Source organism: Castor canadensis, chromosome 18 (genome assembly GCF_047511655.1).
Source record: "Castor canadensis chromosome 18, mCasCan1.hap1v2, whole genome shotgun sequence".
Taxonomy (NCBI): Eukaryota; Metazoa; Chordata; class Mammalia; order Rodentia; family Castoridae; genus Castor; species Castor canadensis.
In genome coordinates this window covers 10,602,633-10,617,726 of record NC_133403.1, presented here as the reverse complement: position 1 = coordinate 10,617,726, position 15,094 = coordinate 10,602,633, and the positions used below count along the sequence as shown (strand labels likewise).

At 50.5% G+C, this 15,094-nt stretch overlaps 1 protein-coding gene across 3 annotated transcripts in view; it reads right to left on the bottom strand.

Moving 5' to 3' along the window:
- Nucleotides 1-4,905: 4,905 nt before the first annotated feature.
- Specc1l (sperm antigen with calponin homology and coiled-coil domains 1 like) overlaps nt 4,906-15,094 on the bottom strand; it is a 141,446-nt gene continuing 131,257 nt past the window's right edge. For all 3 annotated transcript variants that reach the window (XM_020169872.2, XM_074060800.1, XM_074060802.1), the window contains 3 exons: nt 10,346-10,462; nt 9,477-9,536; nt 4,906-7,396 (listed from right to left, as the gene is read on the bottom strand). In XM_020169872.2, the coding sequence (XP_020025461.1) occupies nt 7,307-7,396; nt 9,477-9,536; nt 10,346-10,462 (267 nt within the window). In that variant the 3' untranslated portion in view covers nt 4,906-7,306. The remainder of the gene's footprint in view (nt 7,397-9,476; nt 9,537-10,345; nt 10,463-15,094) is intronic.

Below are 15,094 nucleotides of genomic sequence, written 5' to 3'. Positions count from 1 at the left end.
CATGTCTCCATCCTTCCTGGCCACCTCCTCCTGCGCCACACCCTCTCCCCCACCCGGGGATCCCTCCAGGCCTTCCCTCCCCCTTCCCCCGCTACCTCTGCAGCTCTCTGGTCCTCCCGGGCCTCTGCTGTCCTTTATCAGAGCTGGGCTGCATCGGTGTTCCTGTGTCACTCGCTCTGCCTCTCCGCGGCCAACTTTGGGCCATGGCCCCTCCTGTTCTTACAGCCCTATGTGGGCTGACTCCAACCTCTCTCCCCTACTTTTCTGAACTAACTGGGAACCTCAGACCCCTGGGCTGTCATTCTCTCTCCTCCCCTTGCCCTTGTCCTGAAGGCTTCTAATTGGAGGTGACCTCACATCCACTGCCAGGCAGGACATGCAAGGGGATTCACCTTGGACTCTTGCATCTGGACTAACCTCAATCTGTTCACACAGCAGGACAAGCCTTTCAGATGGTCATGGCACTGGTGACCAAGGGCTTTCTGGAACCTACCGGAACCAGCAGGGTCCCTGATAGAAGCAAGCATGGAGAGACTTCCTCAGGGCTAGGCTAGACCCTAGGGCTGAGGCCAGCATGGAGGGAAGACTTTTCCTTGGGAAAGGAAGGAGAGGTGGGAAGCGGGTGTGCAGGTGCCTGGCCCCTGTCAGGAGGTGCCAAGAGCAAATAATTGTCACTACTTGCCTGTACTCATCAGTCTTGATCACCTGGCCACCTCCCCGGCTCATTCTTGGTGCCAAAGCTTGTCCATTTGGCCATTCCAGACCCTGATCCCCATGTTCACTAGTGGGGACCCTTGAGATCTCTAAGTGGAGGAGGCTGAGCTAGGCTGGGTTAGGTAGGGACCTGTATGCAAGTGGAGTTAAACCCAAGGATCCCTTGGGGATGCATTCATGAGACTGTGTGTGTGTGGGGGGGGGGTGCACACCCCTCTTCTGCGTGCCTGCTCCTCCATCCCCAGATACCTTTACAACTTGAGACCTAGCCCTGTCTTCACCCCCCCCCAATCCTGAGTCCTTGTCTTTACTGAGTCTGCCTCCTCCATGCAGGGCCCTTGGTTTCCTTAAGGAAGCAGCCCACCCCCACTAGCTGGGAACACTGCCCTAGGGACCTGCTGCTGGGGCTGCCCTGCCAACCTTCCAGGGATTCATTTGTTTCTACCCTGCCATCTATGGAGCTGTGGGAAGCTGCTCAGCCAGGGGCCCCTAACACCAGGCCCTTGGCTCCCCACCCTTGCTTCTGTGCCTCCCCAGTAGAAAGAATGCCTTCCATGACTGGTGGGGAGCACAGCACTTTCCTGCCCACTTCTACTCCTGTAGGTCTCGTTTGTTGAAGTCAAACAAACACAAGGAACACACCATGTCTTGAGAGTCATCCTGAAGAGGTTGTGAGGCTTATGAAACCAACACTCCACGAATTCTATGGGTCCCTTTTGCTCCCCTGATGACACTCTTCTCTGCCACTTCCATTCTGGGACCTGGCATCCTTCCACTAGACTCCCCATGTGAAGTGAGGGCTTCATTCTGACACTGGTCCTCAGGGTCACAGAGTCTGTGACCTCAGAGCTCATCCCTAGGTTCTAGGGGACCCCATCCCTCAACATGGTGCCCAGCACAGGGGGAAAGCTGTGTCCTGAGGCCAGGGTGGTCAGATAAGGCCTGGCTTGGCTCTAGCTTCAGAACCAGCCTCATAGGCCCCAGAACAGCTATGAGGAGCCAGTACCAAGGAAGCGGTGAGTGGCCAGTCTGTTAAAGGGAGGCAGAGCACTGTCCCATTGGTCCTGAGTCATCTATCAAGGTGCCCTGGCACCTTGTGAAGCTGTTGCCCAGAGTTGGGGCACACTCTGGTCCCTGCACTTCAGTAGGGATGAGCATGGCATGAGGGAGGCCTGTTCACACCCCGCCTCCCCAGGGGCTCCTGTGCCTGCTCCTCTAGACCCTCCTGGGAACCCTGTGCTGCCACGCTCTCTAAACAAGTCCCCTCCTGTCTTGGCCTGACCGTCCCCCATTACCAGCCACAAGACCTTTCCTTGGGTGCTGAGGCAATACAGGGACTGGGGCCTGGTCTACCCATGGGAGCTTCAAAGGTGAAGAGCACAGGCCTGAACTGAGCACAGCCACTGGCCCTTTGTGAGTATGGGGCCCGTCAGCCCCTCAGCATTCTAGCTCTGTGCCTTGGATTCCCTGCCCAGCCCCAGGCAGGCTTTGAAGGCTGCAGGCGCCCGCCCTTCCTTCCGTCCCGTCCAGGTCCTGTCTCCTCGGGCTACACAGTGGGGCCAGCTGGGCCCTCTCCTGCTCCCAAATTTTGAATTCCATTCTCAGAGGACAGGCCCCCACCCCACCCCCGCAGTCCTTTGTTCCTGCCCAGGATGCACCTGGGTGGCCTCTGGCCTTCATTGTTTGCTCTGGAGCTAGCTTAGCCACATCAGGGAGCAAGACCTACCAGGACTAGGACCATGCACCTAGTAGGCACTGGGCCAGGGTCCCTGATCTCCAACCAGACCACCCCAAGCCCAGGGTGCTCAACTTTTCCTCTTGTGAGCCAGAACGTCACAGGGCTCCAGTTTGTCAGTTTGAAGGAAGCTGGGATTGTTATAGACGGTGTTTCTTGGTTCTTGCATTCCAAATAAAGTGAGGAGTTTGAGGCAGGCTTAGATTAGGGAGCCTCTGGGACTGCTCCCCATCTTGCCTCAAGAGCTCCTCTCCCTAGCACACAGGTGAAAGGAGCCAGGTGAGGTCATGTCTCCCCACCTCCAAGTGCAAGGTGGTATAAAAACGACCTAGCAAGAGACCCCAGCCCTTCTTCCCTCCCCTCACCTGGTGGAACCGGTGACCCCCCTTCCCTCAATAAAGCTATTCTACCTCACCCCACGCATGTGTTCTGCTTGGCTTCTTCCATTTGGAACGTAAGAACCAAGATCTGAAAACATTGTTTGCCGGTAACAGAATCACGCCAGAGGCAGTCACCCAGTACACACAGAGGCAGCCCCTTCCTCCTCCACCTCAACCCTGTGGGAAGATGTTCTACCCTTTATCTGCTTCTGGCTGTCTGGAGGATGCCCGGCAGGGGAGGCCTGGGGTCTTCACTTCTCAGAGAATAGCCCCAGCATGTCTCAAATGCTGGTAGCCCACTGTGGGAGGAAATTGGTGTCCTGACTCCACTCAGGTGCTTTTGCCTTTCTTTGCAGAGCCCAACAGGTAGTTGTCTCCAGCTCCCAAGGTTTCAGATCCCTTTCTGTCTCCTCTTCATATACGGGGCCCTATAGACCCCTTTAGGGGTCTCCTAGGATCAAGGACCAGGTCTTGCTCTGGACAGGGTGTGGTTGGGACGGTCAGCCAGCTCTCCGCATGCCTCCCACCCATCCTTACCCCCACCCCCTTTCCATGAGGGATTACGGTCTCCTCTCATTCCTGCCCGACCTGGCCCTCACTGAAGCCCTGACCTATTAGGAGACGGAGCTCTCGCCAGCAATGAGAACGCCACCCCTCACCTTTGACCCTGAGCATGGTGGCTGAATATCAAGACCCGTTATGTCACTGTCCCCAGTGAAGGGACAACCTGAAACAGTTCACAACCCTACAGTCGTGGCAAGCCCTGTCAGCATGGGGTCAGAGTTGGCCACTGGGTGCCATCAGGGCCTGTGGCACACCTGTCCATGCCCAAATCCTAGTCCCTTGAGAGTGATGATTGGTAGGGGGACTCTGAGTAGACTTTTCTGGATTCCTCCTCTCCCAAGAAACTGTTTCCTCTTCCCACACATCAAAGCTGCCCCACAAAGAAGTCCTGGAACCTTCCCTAAGTCAAAGTGGATCTGGTGTGCAAGCTCTAAGCCAGGGGCTGGTCTGGGCCCTGCAGGCTTCAGGCAGGTGAGCTGGGCACCAAAGGGCCCCTTAGATGGCTTCAGAGTCTGCTTCTGAGACAGCACAATGGACAGGATCTGGGGGTACCTCTCTCTCAAGGCAGCTGCTAGAAGGGCCCATGCTGTCCCTAGGACAGACCCAGGTGCGCTGGGGGGGTGGGGGCAGCACTTCCCATGCTGTGCAGTGGGCAGCACTTGCTGACCACCTCAGCAGAGGACACAGGTCCAGTATTTGGTGAGTGGGAGGAGTTGGAGTCAAGTCCTGCCTCATGCCCCCAGCTCTGATTCTGAAGCCAGGGCCCTGCCTGGTCCCCCTGGTCCCCCATGGCTGCTAGTGCCACTGGAGGTCAGGGCTCACAAGCACTCAGGCATACCCCAACTCAGGCTGTGTGGTCTCAGCCTCCCTGTAAGGACCACTGACCCTGGGGATTCTCAGGCCCAGGGAGGGTGGTCACCATGGGTTTCCCCAATGTGCAGGTGGTGGCCCCCAGAACCTCCCCCCACCAATGTGACATGTGCAAGGTGACAGAAGTGTTATCTGGGCTGATCTCTGAATTCAAAATCGCTGCACACAGACACAGAAGGAGCTGAGGGTGTTGCTCAGCGGTACAGCAGTGCAGGGCCTGAGTTCCACACCCAGCACTGAAGGAAAAAATATGGACAGAATCAAAAGCTTACAGATTGCTTCTGAGTAGTACATTTTTTGATTTTTTTTTTTGGTGTCTCAGTAATTTTATACATCCTGGAAGTCATTTTTAAGAGATATGTAAAACAACAAAAACCCCTGAGACTCCTGGTGGAAGCTGCAGCTCTGCTGATGCTTCTGGGGTCTCAGAGCTGTCACAGAATCCACATGGTACCACAGCAGCCCGGAACCTCTGGATATACTTGGCACTTGCCGCAAGTACACAAATGCCTTCCTCACGCTCAGCCTCCAGTGTGATGGAAGGGCCGAGCCTGGATTCCAGGTGTCTTCTCAGGTGACTTCTTTGCCTAATGTTAGAGAGGCAGCAGGGAGTGAGGGCAAATGATAAAATCCAAGCCTGGCTCATTTTAACAATTTAATACATTCAAGAATATTTATTGAAACAAAATAACAAAATATTGCCAGTCAGCAGAAGCCTGTGATCCAGAGAAACAGAAAGGTAACTGGCCCTTTTGCAGTAAAGCTTGTGCTTGAAGGAAGAGGCAGAAATGATTCCTGGAGGCTTCACAGTAGGCACCCCGGGAACAAGAGCACCTCCAAATATCACTATTAAACATGTATGGCCTTGACAGGCCCGCAGAGCAGACAGCACTGTGGGGTCCTATTATAAAGGGCAGGAAGTGATGCTCTGGAGTCTTCAAACCTGTGGACCCTCATGCAAATGTGAACGGCCTGAACCCTACTGGGAATGGAGTCAAGGGTGGACTCCAGACAAGCACGGCCAGGATAGCCCTCTCCAAGCCCACCCTCTACCCCTGCTGCTGTCCCCAGTTCTATGTTGGGCCCTCAATTCCAGAACAGAAATGCCATTGATGGGGACACAGACCATTGTAGCTCCTTCTTCAAAAACCTTCCAGGAAACTGCAGGGACTGCAGCCACCCCTCTCTCCCCTCCAGCATGAGCTGCCAGGGCTGGGCCCACATGGCCAGCAAGGAACAAAGAAATGAACTGCAGGCTTAGGACAACCCCCTTCTACTACTCCCCATGACATAATAAATACACAAAAACATAACCAGCCTCCCTGATGTCAAATGGAAGCAAGAGGTGGGAGCTCAAAAAAATTAAGTAATGACATTTGGAAACCATGATCTTCACACAAACAGCCAGCATGGCTGATCGCCAACTGCAAGCAGAGCAATAGGACAAGATCAGAACTTGGCCAGAGAGGACCTGCCTGGCATGCAAGAGGGGCATCAGGGGCCTCCTGGTGTTCTCCTAAGCTTGTTGCTGCCCATCTGGCCTTCCTTTAGCTGAAAATGGGCATTCACCAAGAGCCCCGCCGAGTCAAGGGCAGCCTTAGCTGCCAGGTTAGGACATTTAGGCAGGGTGGATGGCCAGCAACCAGTCACTTGCTAACCACGTGTCACAGTCTCACGTACATGGCACAGCCTACTTCCTAATAATCACTTCCTTTTCTAGGCTCTGCAGATGTGTCAGACCCCAGTCTAAAACATGATGATTGGATGAAAATTCTTAGCCCATGTTTGGACTTTGTGGGTCTCCTGGGAGCCTCCACTCTGCATCCATCTGGTTGGTGGAGCTATGAATCTGCTTCCACTGGTGGCCAGTCTTCCTCACAGTAGCATACAGGTACCAAACATTATACAGATCTTGACACTGTTTGAACAACAGATAATGTGCCAGGGACACATATGACACAGGCTCTCTGCTCCCCAAACCATTTTTAATCTCAGCCTGAAAGCCATCAACAAACCACCTACAAGCACGGCTTTGAGCAGGCCCAGCACCTGTGGAGGGCAGGCACAGCATGGAGGGTGACCATCCTGACATGAGAACTAAGGCATTATCTTAATTCCTGCCGAGGAGGAGTATATCTCAACAACCAAGTTGTGACTGACTGACTCTGGTTCCTTACAGCTTGTCCTTTTCCTCCAGCTACTTTCTACTTTATAGATCCTTGCTGTATCATAGTAACATCAGATTTTGTTTTATTCCTATGCCTATTAAAACAATTTAACTTTGGTACTAATAGAACAGGAGCTATTTTTTCCAAATATTACTTAAAATAAAACAAAATTTAACTAGTGAAACTCTTTGTGACCAGTCTTTCTGGGGCTAGAGACAGGTGGCCAAGCACCAGGCGAGGGCCCTGCCTGCTGACAGAAGCTGGTTGCAGAGTGGAACCACCCAGCTGCAGGCCTACAAGCCAGGGTCTCGATACTCTCTTGACTCAAGCTGAAACTCCTAAACTGCAGAGGCCAGGACAGCCCTGTACATGGAAAGGTTGACTGTCTCACTTCTGTTGTGGCATGTAATGGGCCAAGGCCAGCTTCACCCCAGTGTGGAAGCAGATACCTACCAGGCACCCAATTTCCTCCTCACCAGCAAGGGGACCCACGTAGTGACAGCTGAGAAGCTGTGGCTAAAGCTTTCACCAATCCCTGGGACCCCATAATTTAATCCAATTTCCCAAGTGTTGCTGGGCAGCAGCCTTTTTGATTTTATCCCCAGGGCACTAATGGAGTTTGACACTCTCTTCAGAAGGAGGCCAGTTGCGAGCTACAGCCACACATTCTGGGTGGATGGGACACACGGAGGAGCCCTGGTCTGTGATGCAGGCCACATGGCCGGAGTTCTCCCAATGCAGAGGCCCCAGGCTGAGGCTCCCATGCTGCAGAGCAACCCAGAGTCACTGAAAGCTTTAGGGATAAACAGCTAAGGGCACTGGTGTCTCTTGGTGACCACAGAGGTCCCCAGTTAGTGGTAGCTCCTCCAGTGCGCTCAGGTTTCAAAGTACTTGTAGATGGCCGTCACGTACAGCATCACATTTTGCCAATCCGGCCTCTCGGTCCGAGCCATTTCATTAATGTCCTGGCAGAGAGAAGAGAACTGATTAGGGCTGCAGGGCGTCTCCTGGCCCATTCCCACAGATCCCTTGTCACAGAACAGTGGAAGATTTCTATTCCAAGCCTGATTACCCCTTTCAGAGGCCTGATCCTAAACACCTTCTCCACCTCTACCAGTGCCATCTGCCTGAGTGAGCACCAACACCATCCTTGAGCCACCTGCCCCTATGCCACACACAGGTCTCCTCCCCACTCCTGCCACAGGTTACTAAGGCTGGAAGGCTTTTACTGGGTCTGCCCCTGCCCCCCTTTCAGGCCATTCTCTATGGGACGCTTCTGAGATCCTTTCTTAGCCCCAGGCACTTGTTATCAGGGCTCCCAGCACCAACCCTGATGACCCTCACCATGACAAGTCAGAAATCAACAAAGACCCTGTTCTTTACTTGTACTCTTCAGAATACCAATGACCTGTGTGATGTGAACTGATCATGTAGGAAGACAAACATGGGAAACTGTAGACTGATCCACTCCCCAGCCCGGTGTCTCAGAGCCCGTAACATATGCCTGCCGCTGAAGGACAAGGGTGGCCTGTCTGAGGACCCTTCCACAGACAAGGAGCCCAGAATTTGCACACAGGATGGGGAAAGCCACCCCGAGTAGTAAGTTTAGAAAATAGAAGCCTGTTTGATCAATGCAAGAATCTTGACTGTAACAGCATATAAGACACTCATGTTCACAATAGCCAACCTATGGAATCAGCCTAGGTGTCCATCAACTGATGAACAGATAAAGAAAATGTGGTTTATATACACAATAGAGTATTATTCAGTCATAAGGAAAATGAACCAGGCACCAGTGGCTCATGCCTATAACCCTGTTTTAAAAGGGGGGATAAGAAAGAGTAATGGGGGGTAAATTTTATTATTATTATTTTATTTTTGTAGTACTGGGGCTTGAACTCAGGGCCTACACCTTGAGCCACTCCACCAGCCCTTTTTTGTAAAGAGATTTTTTGAGATAGGATCTCAAGAACTATTTGCCCTGGCTGGATTTGAACCACAATTCTCCTGTTCTTTGCCTTCTGAGTAGCTAGGATTATAGGACACAGGGGCCTGGCCGAGAGGATGAATTTAATCAAAGTACATTATATGTATATATCGAAATTATAATGAAACCCCTCTGTATGATGAATGTACCCTAATTAAAAAAAAAAAAAAGAATCTTGACCATAAAGCTCTTGAAGTGGGGAAACTTCAACTTTTTAATATATGAGAACTTTCCATATATGATATAAAATGTCCAGTAATAGGCATATATTACAATAACTACAGAATCTCTCTCCCTATACAGCTGAATAGAAGCCACCACAAGAAAGCACATTTCTATGCATTTTTGGTGGTACTGGGTTTTCAACTCAGGGCCTTGAGCTTTGTAGACAGGCTCTCTACTACTTGAGCCACTCTGCCAGCCCACATTTCTATGCATTTTGAAGACACATCTGTGATATGAAAACTCTTCTCATACAATTATGAGTGTATAAACACTTCCTCAAGGCCCATGAAGTTTTACAAGTTGGGGTGAGGGGTACCCAGGGATGGACGATGGCTGTGAGAGTCCTAAAGAATGTTCTGTGACCTGACCTGGTCCCATGGGGCCCTTCCTTTGTGGAAAGTCCTGAGCTGTGCGTGATGGTCTGTGTGATGCTGCAGTACTCAGGATGTTCCCTGTTTTCTCCCTCTGCATTGACAAAAGGCACATGGGTCTGTGCAAGGTGCCTTTGACAATGACATTTATAAATGTGTGACTTTTTTCCTGAACCCAAAGATTCTGTTAAGGAAGAGACAAACGTAAGGAACAGTCCCACGCGAGGCCTGCCAGGGCCTGGGGTCAGGAGCCACCCACCCACTTGGTGCCTTCGGGCAAGTCCCCAGGCAGAAAGCATCCTGGGCAACACCTGAGATCCCCATAAGCAACCAGCTACCTGAGGGGACACTCACCCAACCTAACCCACAGAGGACCCTTACTATCTGGTGGCCACCCCACCCAGTGACCACATTCCTCCTAACCAGGAGCTCTATTAGTGACTCCCGTGGGTGGGGACTCACCAGGGTGGATTTGATGCCGACACTTTCAGCTGCCTGGAAGGCCAGTGTGAAGTTCCTTTTCTGCAAAAGAAATCACATTGCTGCAGAGTATGGACAATGCAAGAAAGGTTATGCAAAGGATGTACCCTCACCTGCATTTGGGACTAAAATAAATTTATGTTGAAGCCTCAGGACTAACCAAGTACCTCACAGACTTCCTTGGTGGATCCTGCCACCCTCTTGTCCAGCCACCTGTGGGGCCATCCACTTGTTCTTTCCTCAAAAAGAAAGGCCCACTTCCAATACATGGGCCCTGAGCTGTCTGAATCTGTACCCAAAAAGTTAGAAACACACACCTACCAAGATGGTTTTCTCCTCGTGGGGGATCGTCAAGGGTGGTCTGTAGGTCTGGGGCTGCCATGTGGGAGACCAGTGCAGGGGCTCTGGGCCTGTCCCCTGACCCTGATGCATCCCTAATGGGATGCCCCAAACCATGGCTATAGAGGTTGGTGTTTCTTATCACTTCTGAGAACAATAGTGCAGAACAGGCCATGAGTGATAGCCCTGATACTGAAGTGACAGGAGCTGGCCCGACTCTCGTGCCATCAATAGCCTTGCCTGACTACTCCTTGAAGCCCTTGATCCTAAGTGGCGTCACCCAGGAGGAACTGACAGCTCCCACTGGGAAAGGCATCACGTATAGAATTCTCCATCAGCCGCACATCCACACAGGATGAGTTGGGGACCAGCTGGCTAAGCACAAATGGCCAATCCCAGAATGAGAGTGGGTTGTCATGAGAGTGACATGGGGCATGAGCCACTAGTGGAGGCGTGGACCCTAGTTCACACCAGCCTCTCCCTGTGAGCCAGCGCTATGTGGCCTGTCTTACCTTATCTTGGCTGTTCAGTTCTTGATATGGAATGTGGGCTGGAAGATATGTGTGCAGGAGTGCACAGAAAGCCAGACCATCATTCCAACTGCTGCTGAAGTTTGTGATGTCAATATTCTAAAGAAAAAGAAAGAAAAAAGAGGTAAGCCATACAAGCTGTAATTATCTCGGGAGGTGTGCAAATCCAGTGACCTCCAAAACACAAAACTGAACTGCAGGCAGGGTGAGCTGTGGAGAAACCAGAGCATGTTGCAGGGCCCTGTCCCAAGACCTACCCAGCGTCTTTTATGGGTCCCCCAATCTGACCCACCAGCTGCAGATGGTTGTCCCCTTGTGGTCACGCCTGGGCTTGTGACATAATTTATAATCTACTTCATACACTTAGGCCTCTCCCAGGCCTGACTGTGATGACAATATAGACTGCTGGAGGTGGGTGACAACCAATGAGGCTTAAAAAACACTGTTTTTAAAAATGTTAACTCATTCTCCATTGTTTATCAAACACTTAGAAAAGATTCTCAAGCTGAACATAGTGGTACATTCCTACAATCCCATCACTGGAGAAGCTGAGTAAGGCAGGAGGATCCTGATTTCCAGGCCACCTTGGGCTACATAATGAGACCCTGTCTCAAAACACAAAATAAACAATAACAAAAAGATCCTTGAAGCCACTGTGAATCTCAATGGCAGAGAGCCCTGCTCAAAATACTGACATCTACATGGATGACAAAAAGCAAGGGAACACAGCCATGCTTTAGCACTATGTTGCCGATCGCAGTGGTCTCGACTCCCAGCCTAGCAGATAAACAGTAATTTTAATACTGGGCTGTGTACTCCCACACTCCTCTGACAGTCATCTTGACTTTCTTTCAAGAGGCCCCTTAATTCCTATCTAAATGAAAGGTATTTGCAACTCACGAGAAGCATACCCAGAACGCTTTATTCTACTGCAACTCAGCTGGTGTGTAGTCTTTACCCTTATTTACAATAACTGGTTTGAAAATGAAATTACATACTTAAATTTTGGTAATTCACACACTTTATGTAAATACTACATATGGAAAAAACAGCAGTTCCCTAACACTTCATATTTCACATCTCACTATTTATTTCATGTCACCTTTAACTGCACTGCGAGTGACTGACAAACGGACTTCATCATTTAAGGCAAAGACCCAGCCTGCGTAGTACTTTCTGTCCCTCCCAAGAATAAGTGATCTACACAACATTACCAACATTATTCACAGACCTATGGAGTTTTGCAGTTTACAAACTGGTAGGTCCTAACACCAAGTGGGGACCAAGTTCAGAGACAAGGAGCAGGCAGGGATGAGGAAGACAGAGGCTCAGAGTTGTAAGGATGTGTTCATGCAGCCAGTGAGGACCAGGCCAAGCTGGATAGCCAGGCTTTCTGGGGACATCAGCTTCATCTAACCTCACAGCTGTAGGTGGTCTCTTCACAGCAGCATGGGGCTGATTCCACACCAGCTTCATCATCCAAGCACATTTTCTCACTCTTGGCTGCGTGTGCACAGAACACTGGCCTCTGGCAGCCCCTACTCTCCACATGAGCCTGCTGAAGGGTACCATCTCTGAGAGCAGTGGTTTCATAGATCATTTCCCCCTTAACCAGCTCCTCCAATCTGATCCAGAGACATTGTTACAAACTGCTGTGGCAAAAGAGGCCAGATTAAAGCACAGTGATGGAAACCTGCCAGGACTTAGAGGGGAAGGTGGTTGGTATAAACTGGCTATGACCAGTGTACTGTGTCTGACTCAGGAATGAAGGGTACAACTGCCCAGGGTCCTCCCCAAACTCTTAGTCCTGGTCTGAATTCTCCCTGTCTCAGGGGTTCTTATGATGTTATGAAGGCACCTTCAAATAAGTGGTGCCTGACAATTATTGCTGATTAAAGAGCCGCACAGACAGCTATGCATGCATGTTCCAATGCCTTTCTAATCTCATCTGAATCTCAGGAAGTAGCCAACCTGAGCAATGGGCCCCATATGGAAGAAAGTGGGACCTGGAAGGCGGAGTGGCTTGTCCAAGGTAGTATGCAGGCAGCAGAGAAGGCAGGGACAGAAAACCTTGCCCCAGGCACCCTGTAAGCAGTATCTCTTAATGCATGCAGTCATCCTGTATTTTTTTTTTCCATTGTCTTGTTTTTGCAATGTTGGGGGAGGAGCCCAGGGCCCCACATATGCTAGGCCAGGGCTCTAGCACTGTGCTAAGGTGCAGCATTACAGTGGCTGCAGCTCACAGCGGCCTGGACACCTGCCTAGGCCACAGAAGGTCAATGGGATTACAAAAGTCAGCTCTGACCAGCACAGAAGGGGTGTCCTGCTTTGGTGGGTATTTGGGTAAGGTCTCCAAAGGTCTCCTAATGCTCTGTGTGAAGTGCTACACTTCTGAAAATAAGTCTAGACTTGGGTAAGAGAAGAAGCAGGAAGGAAGTATGCAAGACAAATGAAGAATGGGCCAGCATAGACTAGCTACATGGTCTGCAGAGCCCAGTAGAAAATGAAAACGCAGGACCCCTTGTTCAGAATGTAGAGGAAAAAGTCCACTGAAGATATAATTTTTTTTTTTTTTTAAAAACTAGTCCAGTTGAAAGCCCCATTTCCCTCTCCCAGGCCTCTGACTAGACCTCATGACTAAGTGGCTGCTGAAGGAGCCAAGGAGTCTGCCTTGCACAGAGAGCAGTGCAGGAAGCTTTTTAGTAACCTGTGGCGCTCTCCATGAGAGGCCAATGACAGCATCTCACTTGAGGTCACACTCATTTCTGGAGGAAGTCAAACCTCCTCTTACTGCTACAGCGCCTCTTCTGCTCTCTGGACTAAAACGTGCCTGGTCTCACCACCTCCCAGTAGAGGCTCCTGTGCCCCAGTTGAGACCCTGCTTCTTCCAGACAAGCCTGGCCTTGGCTGGGGAGAAGATGCTACTCCCTTACCCCAGCCCACCCCAAACATCCAGGAGGACACTAACATTTGTACCTGACAACATCTCAGATCAAGACAAAGCCCAAACATAGGCAGGCTGCCTGGGGTCACCACCTCCCTTCCTCTCACGGACTGAAGGGGAGATGGCCCAGGACACTGCTAATGGGTAAGGTAGGCGCAGAGTACTCTGAGGCAGTTAAGCAGCAAACACAAGTAAACACTGAGTGTCTACTTGTGCAAAGACTGTGAGGAGAAGAACCAGGCCTTGAGGTAGGAATGTTCCTCAGGAAAGGGGGAGGAGGGATGTGCTGTAGCCTGAGAGAGCAGGCTGCCTGCTCCTAACCCACCAGTTATTTCCATTCCTTCTAATGCTCAAGGCTGAAAAGTCTAACCATTAACAACCCATATATATAAATAAATATATATATATATAAATATATATATAGCCGATATTGAGGTTTGAACTCAGGGCCTCGTGCTTGCTACCTTGCTAGGCAGGCAACTCTACCACCTGAGCCACTCTGCCTGCCCCTAACTACTACTGAAATGTTGTTGACTGGATTACAAAGGTTTGCAAACAATGAGCTAGTTCAGGCTGGAAAGCACAGTGGAGAGAGAGAAGTCCCCTTCCCCACCGCCCATCACATGGCTATCACAGCCAGGTAATACAATGGCAGGACTGACTGGTAAATATCTTGGAGAAAAAAATACACAGAAAGAGAGTCTACCACTTCCTGCATGGGGAACAGGAAATGTTTCTTCTTTATTTCCCATTCTCCTCTTTTATACTGTTATACTAAATTTCTTTCCTAACAAACTTTACTATCATTCTTACTATTAAAAAAGAAATAAACAGAAAGGCACAAAACTATCCTAAATCACCAGAAAAGTAGCTTCTTCCTATTGCCAAGCAGTAAAGAATGCATGCTCCATCCTCTAGGGGCTGCTACATGTCATCTGACAGTCAGTGGGCTTCAGGTTGCACGGGGAGAGCAGGGCTAGGGCAGAGGATCCTGAGACCTCACCTTACACCTTTGCAGGTGGCCACCACAACCAGCCTCTTGACATTTCCTCATTGTCTGGACCTCACAGGATGGCTTGGGAGTGGCCTGGTGTTCTGTCCCCATCTGCATGAAGTCAAAGCTAAACTTCCTGTCTTTTTCTGAGCAAGGGGCAACAGCAGAGATAGGTGAACCCGCCTGGAGATTGCTGGTTTCTGCAATATGTGGTCACTTTACCTGCCCACAAGGGCCAGATAAAGTGTCAACCCTGGGTTTTCTTGGCAACAGAGGAAAAAACTAAACTTTTTTTGTGCCTCGGAAAAACAACAACAAAAAAACCCTATGAACCACCAGTGTGAAGCTTGCAGGCAGGGTGTGGACCAGGCCTTGGTACTTCCTAGGCATGTGATCCTGGCTCAGTCTTGGGCTTCTGTATATTAAACATATAAATGCTAGTTCGCACATGATGACAAGTCATTAACCCCCATGACACTGTGCTGTGCACATACCTATAGGGTCTAACAGTTTTGTTACTCCCTGGAGAAAGGGGGTGCCCTGCAGTGGACTGCACTAACCCCAATGGACACAGCAAGCCACAGAAGCACTGGATGTCACAGGCTGAACCTCTCCTTTTAGAGTCCTGCCCTGGTTCCACAGTCACAATCATGGCTCCACACTGCATGGTGTACCTTGTAAACTTCTACCTGCCCTCATATGAAAAGGGACAAACAACCATTCACCTTTAGAATGTGGCTCCCTCCCGGTGTTTAGATGAGGAATTCTGATAACAAACTGTCTAAAATCCTAA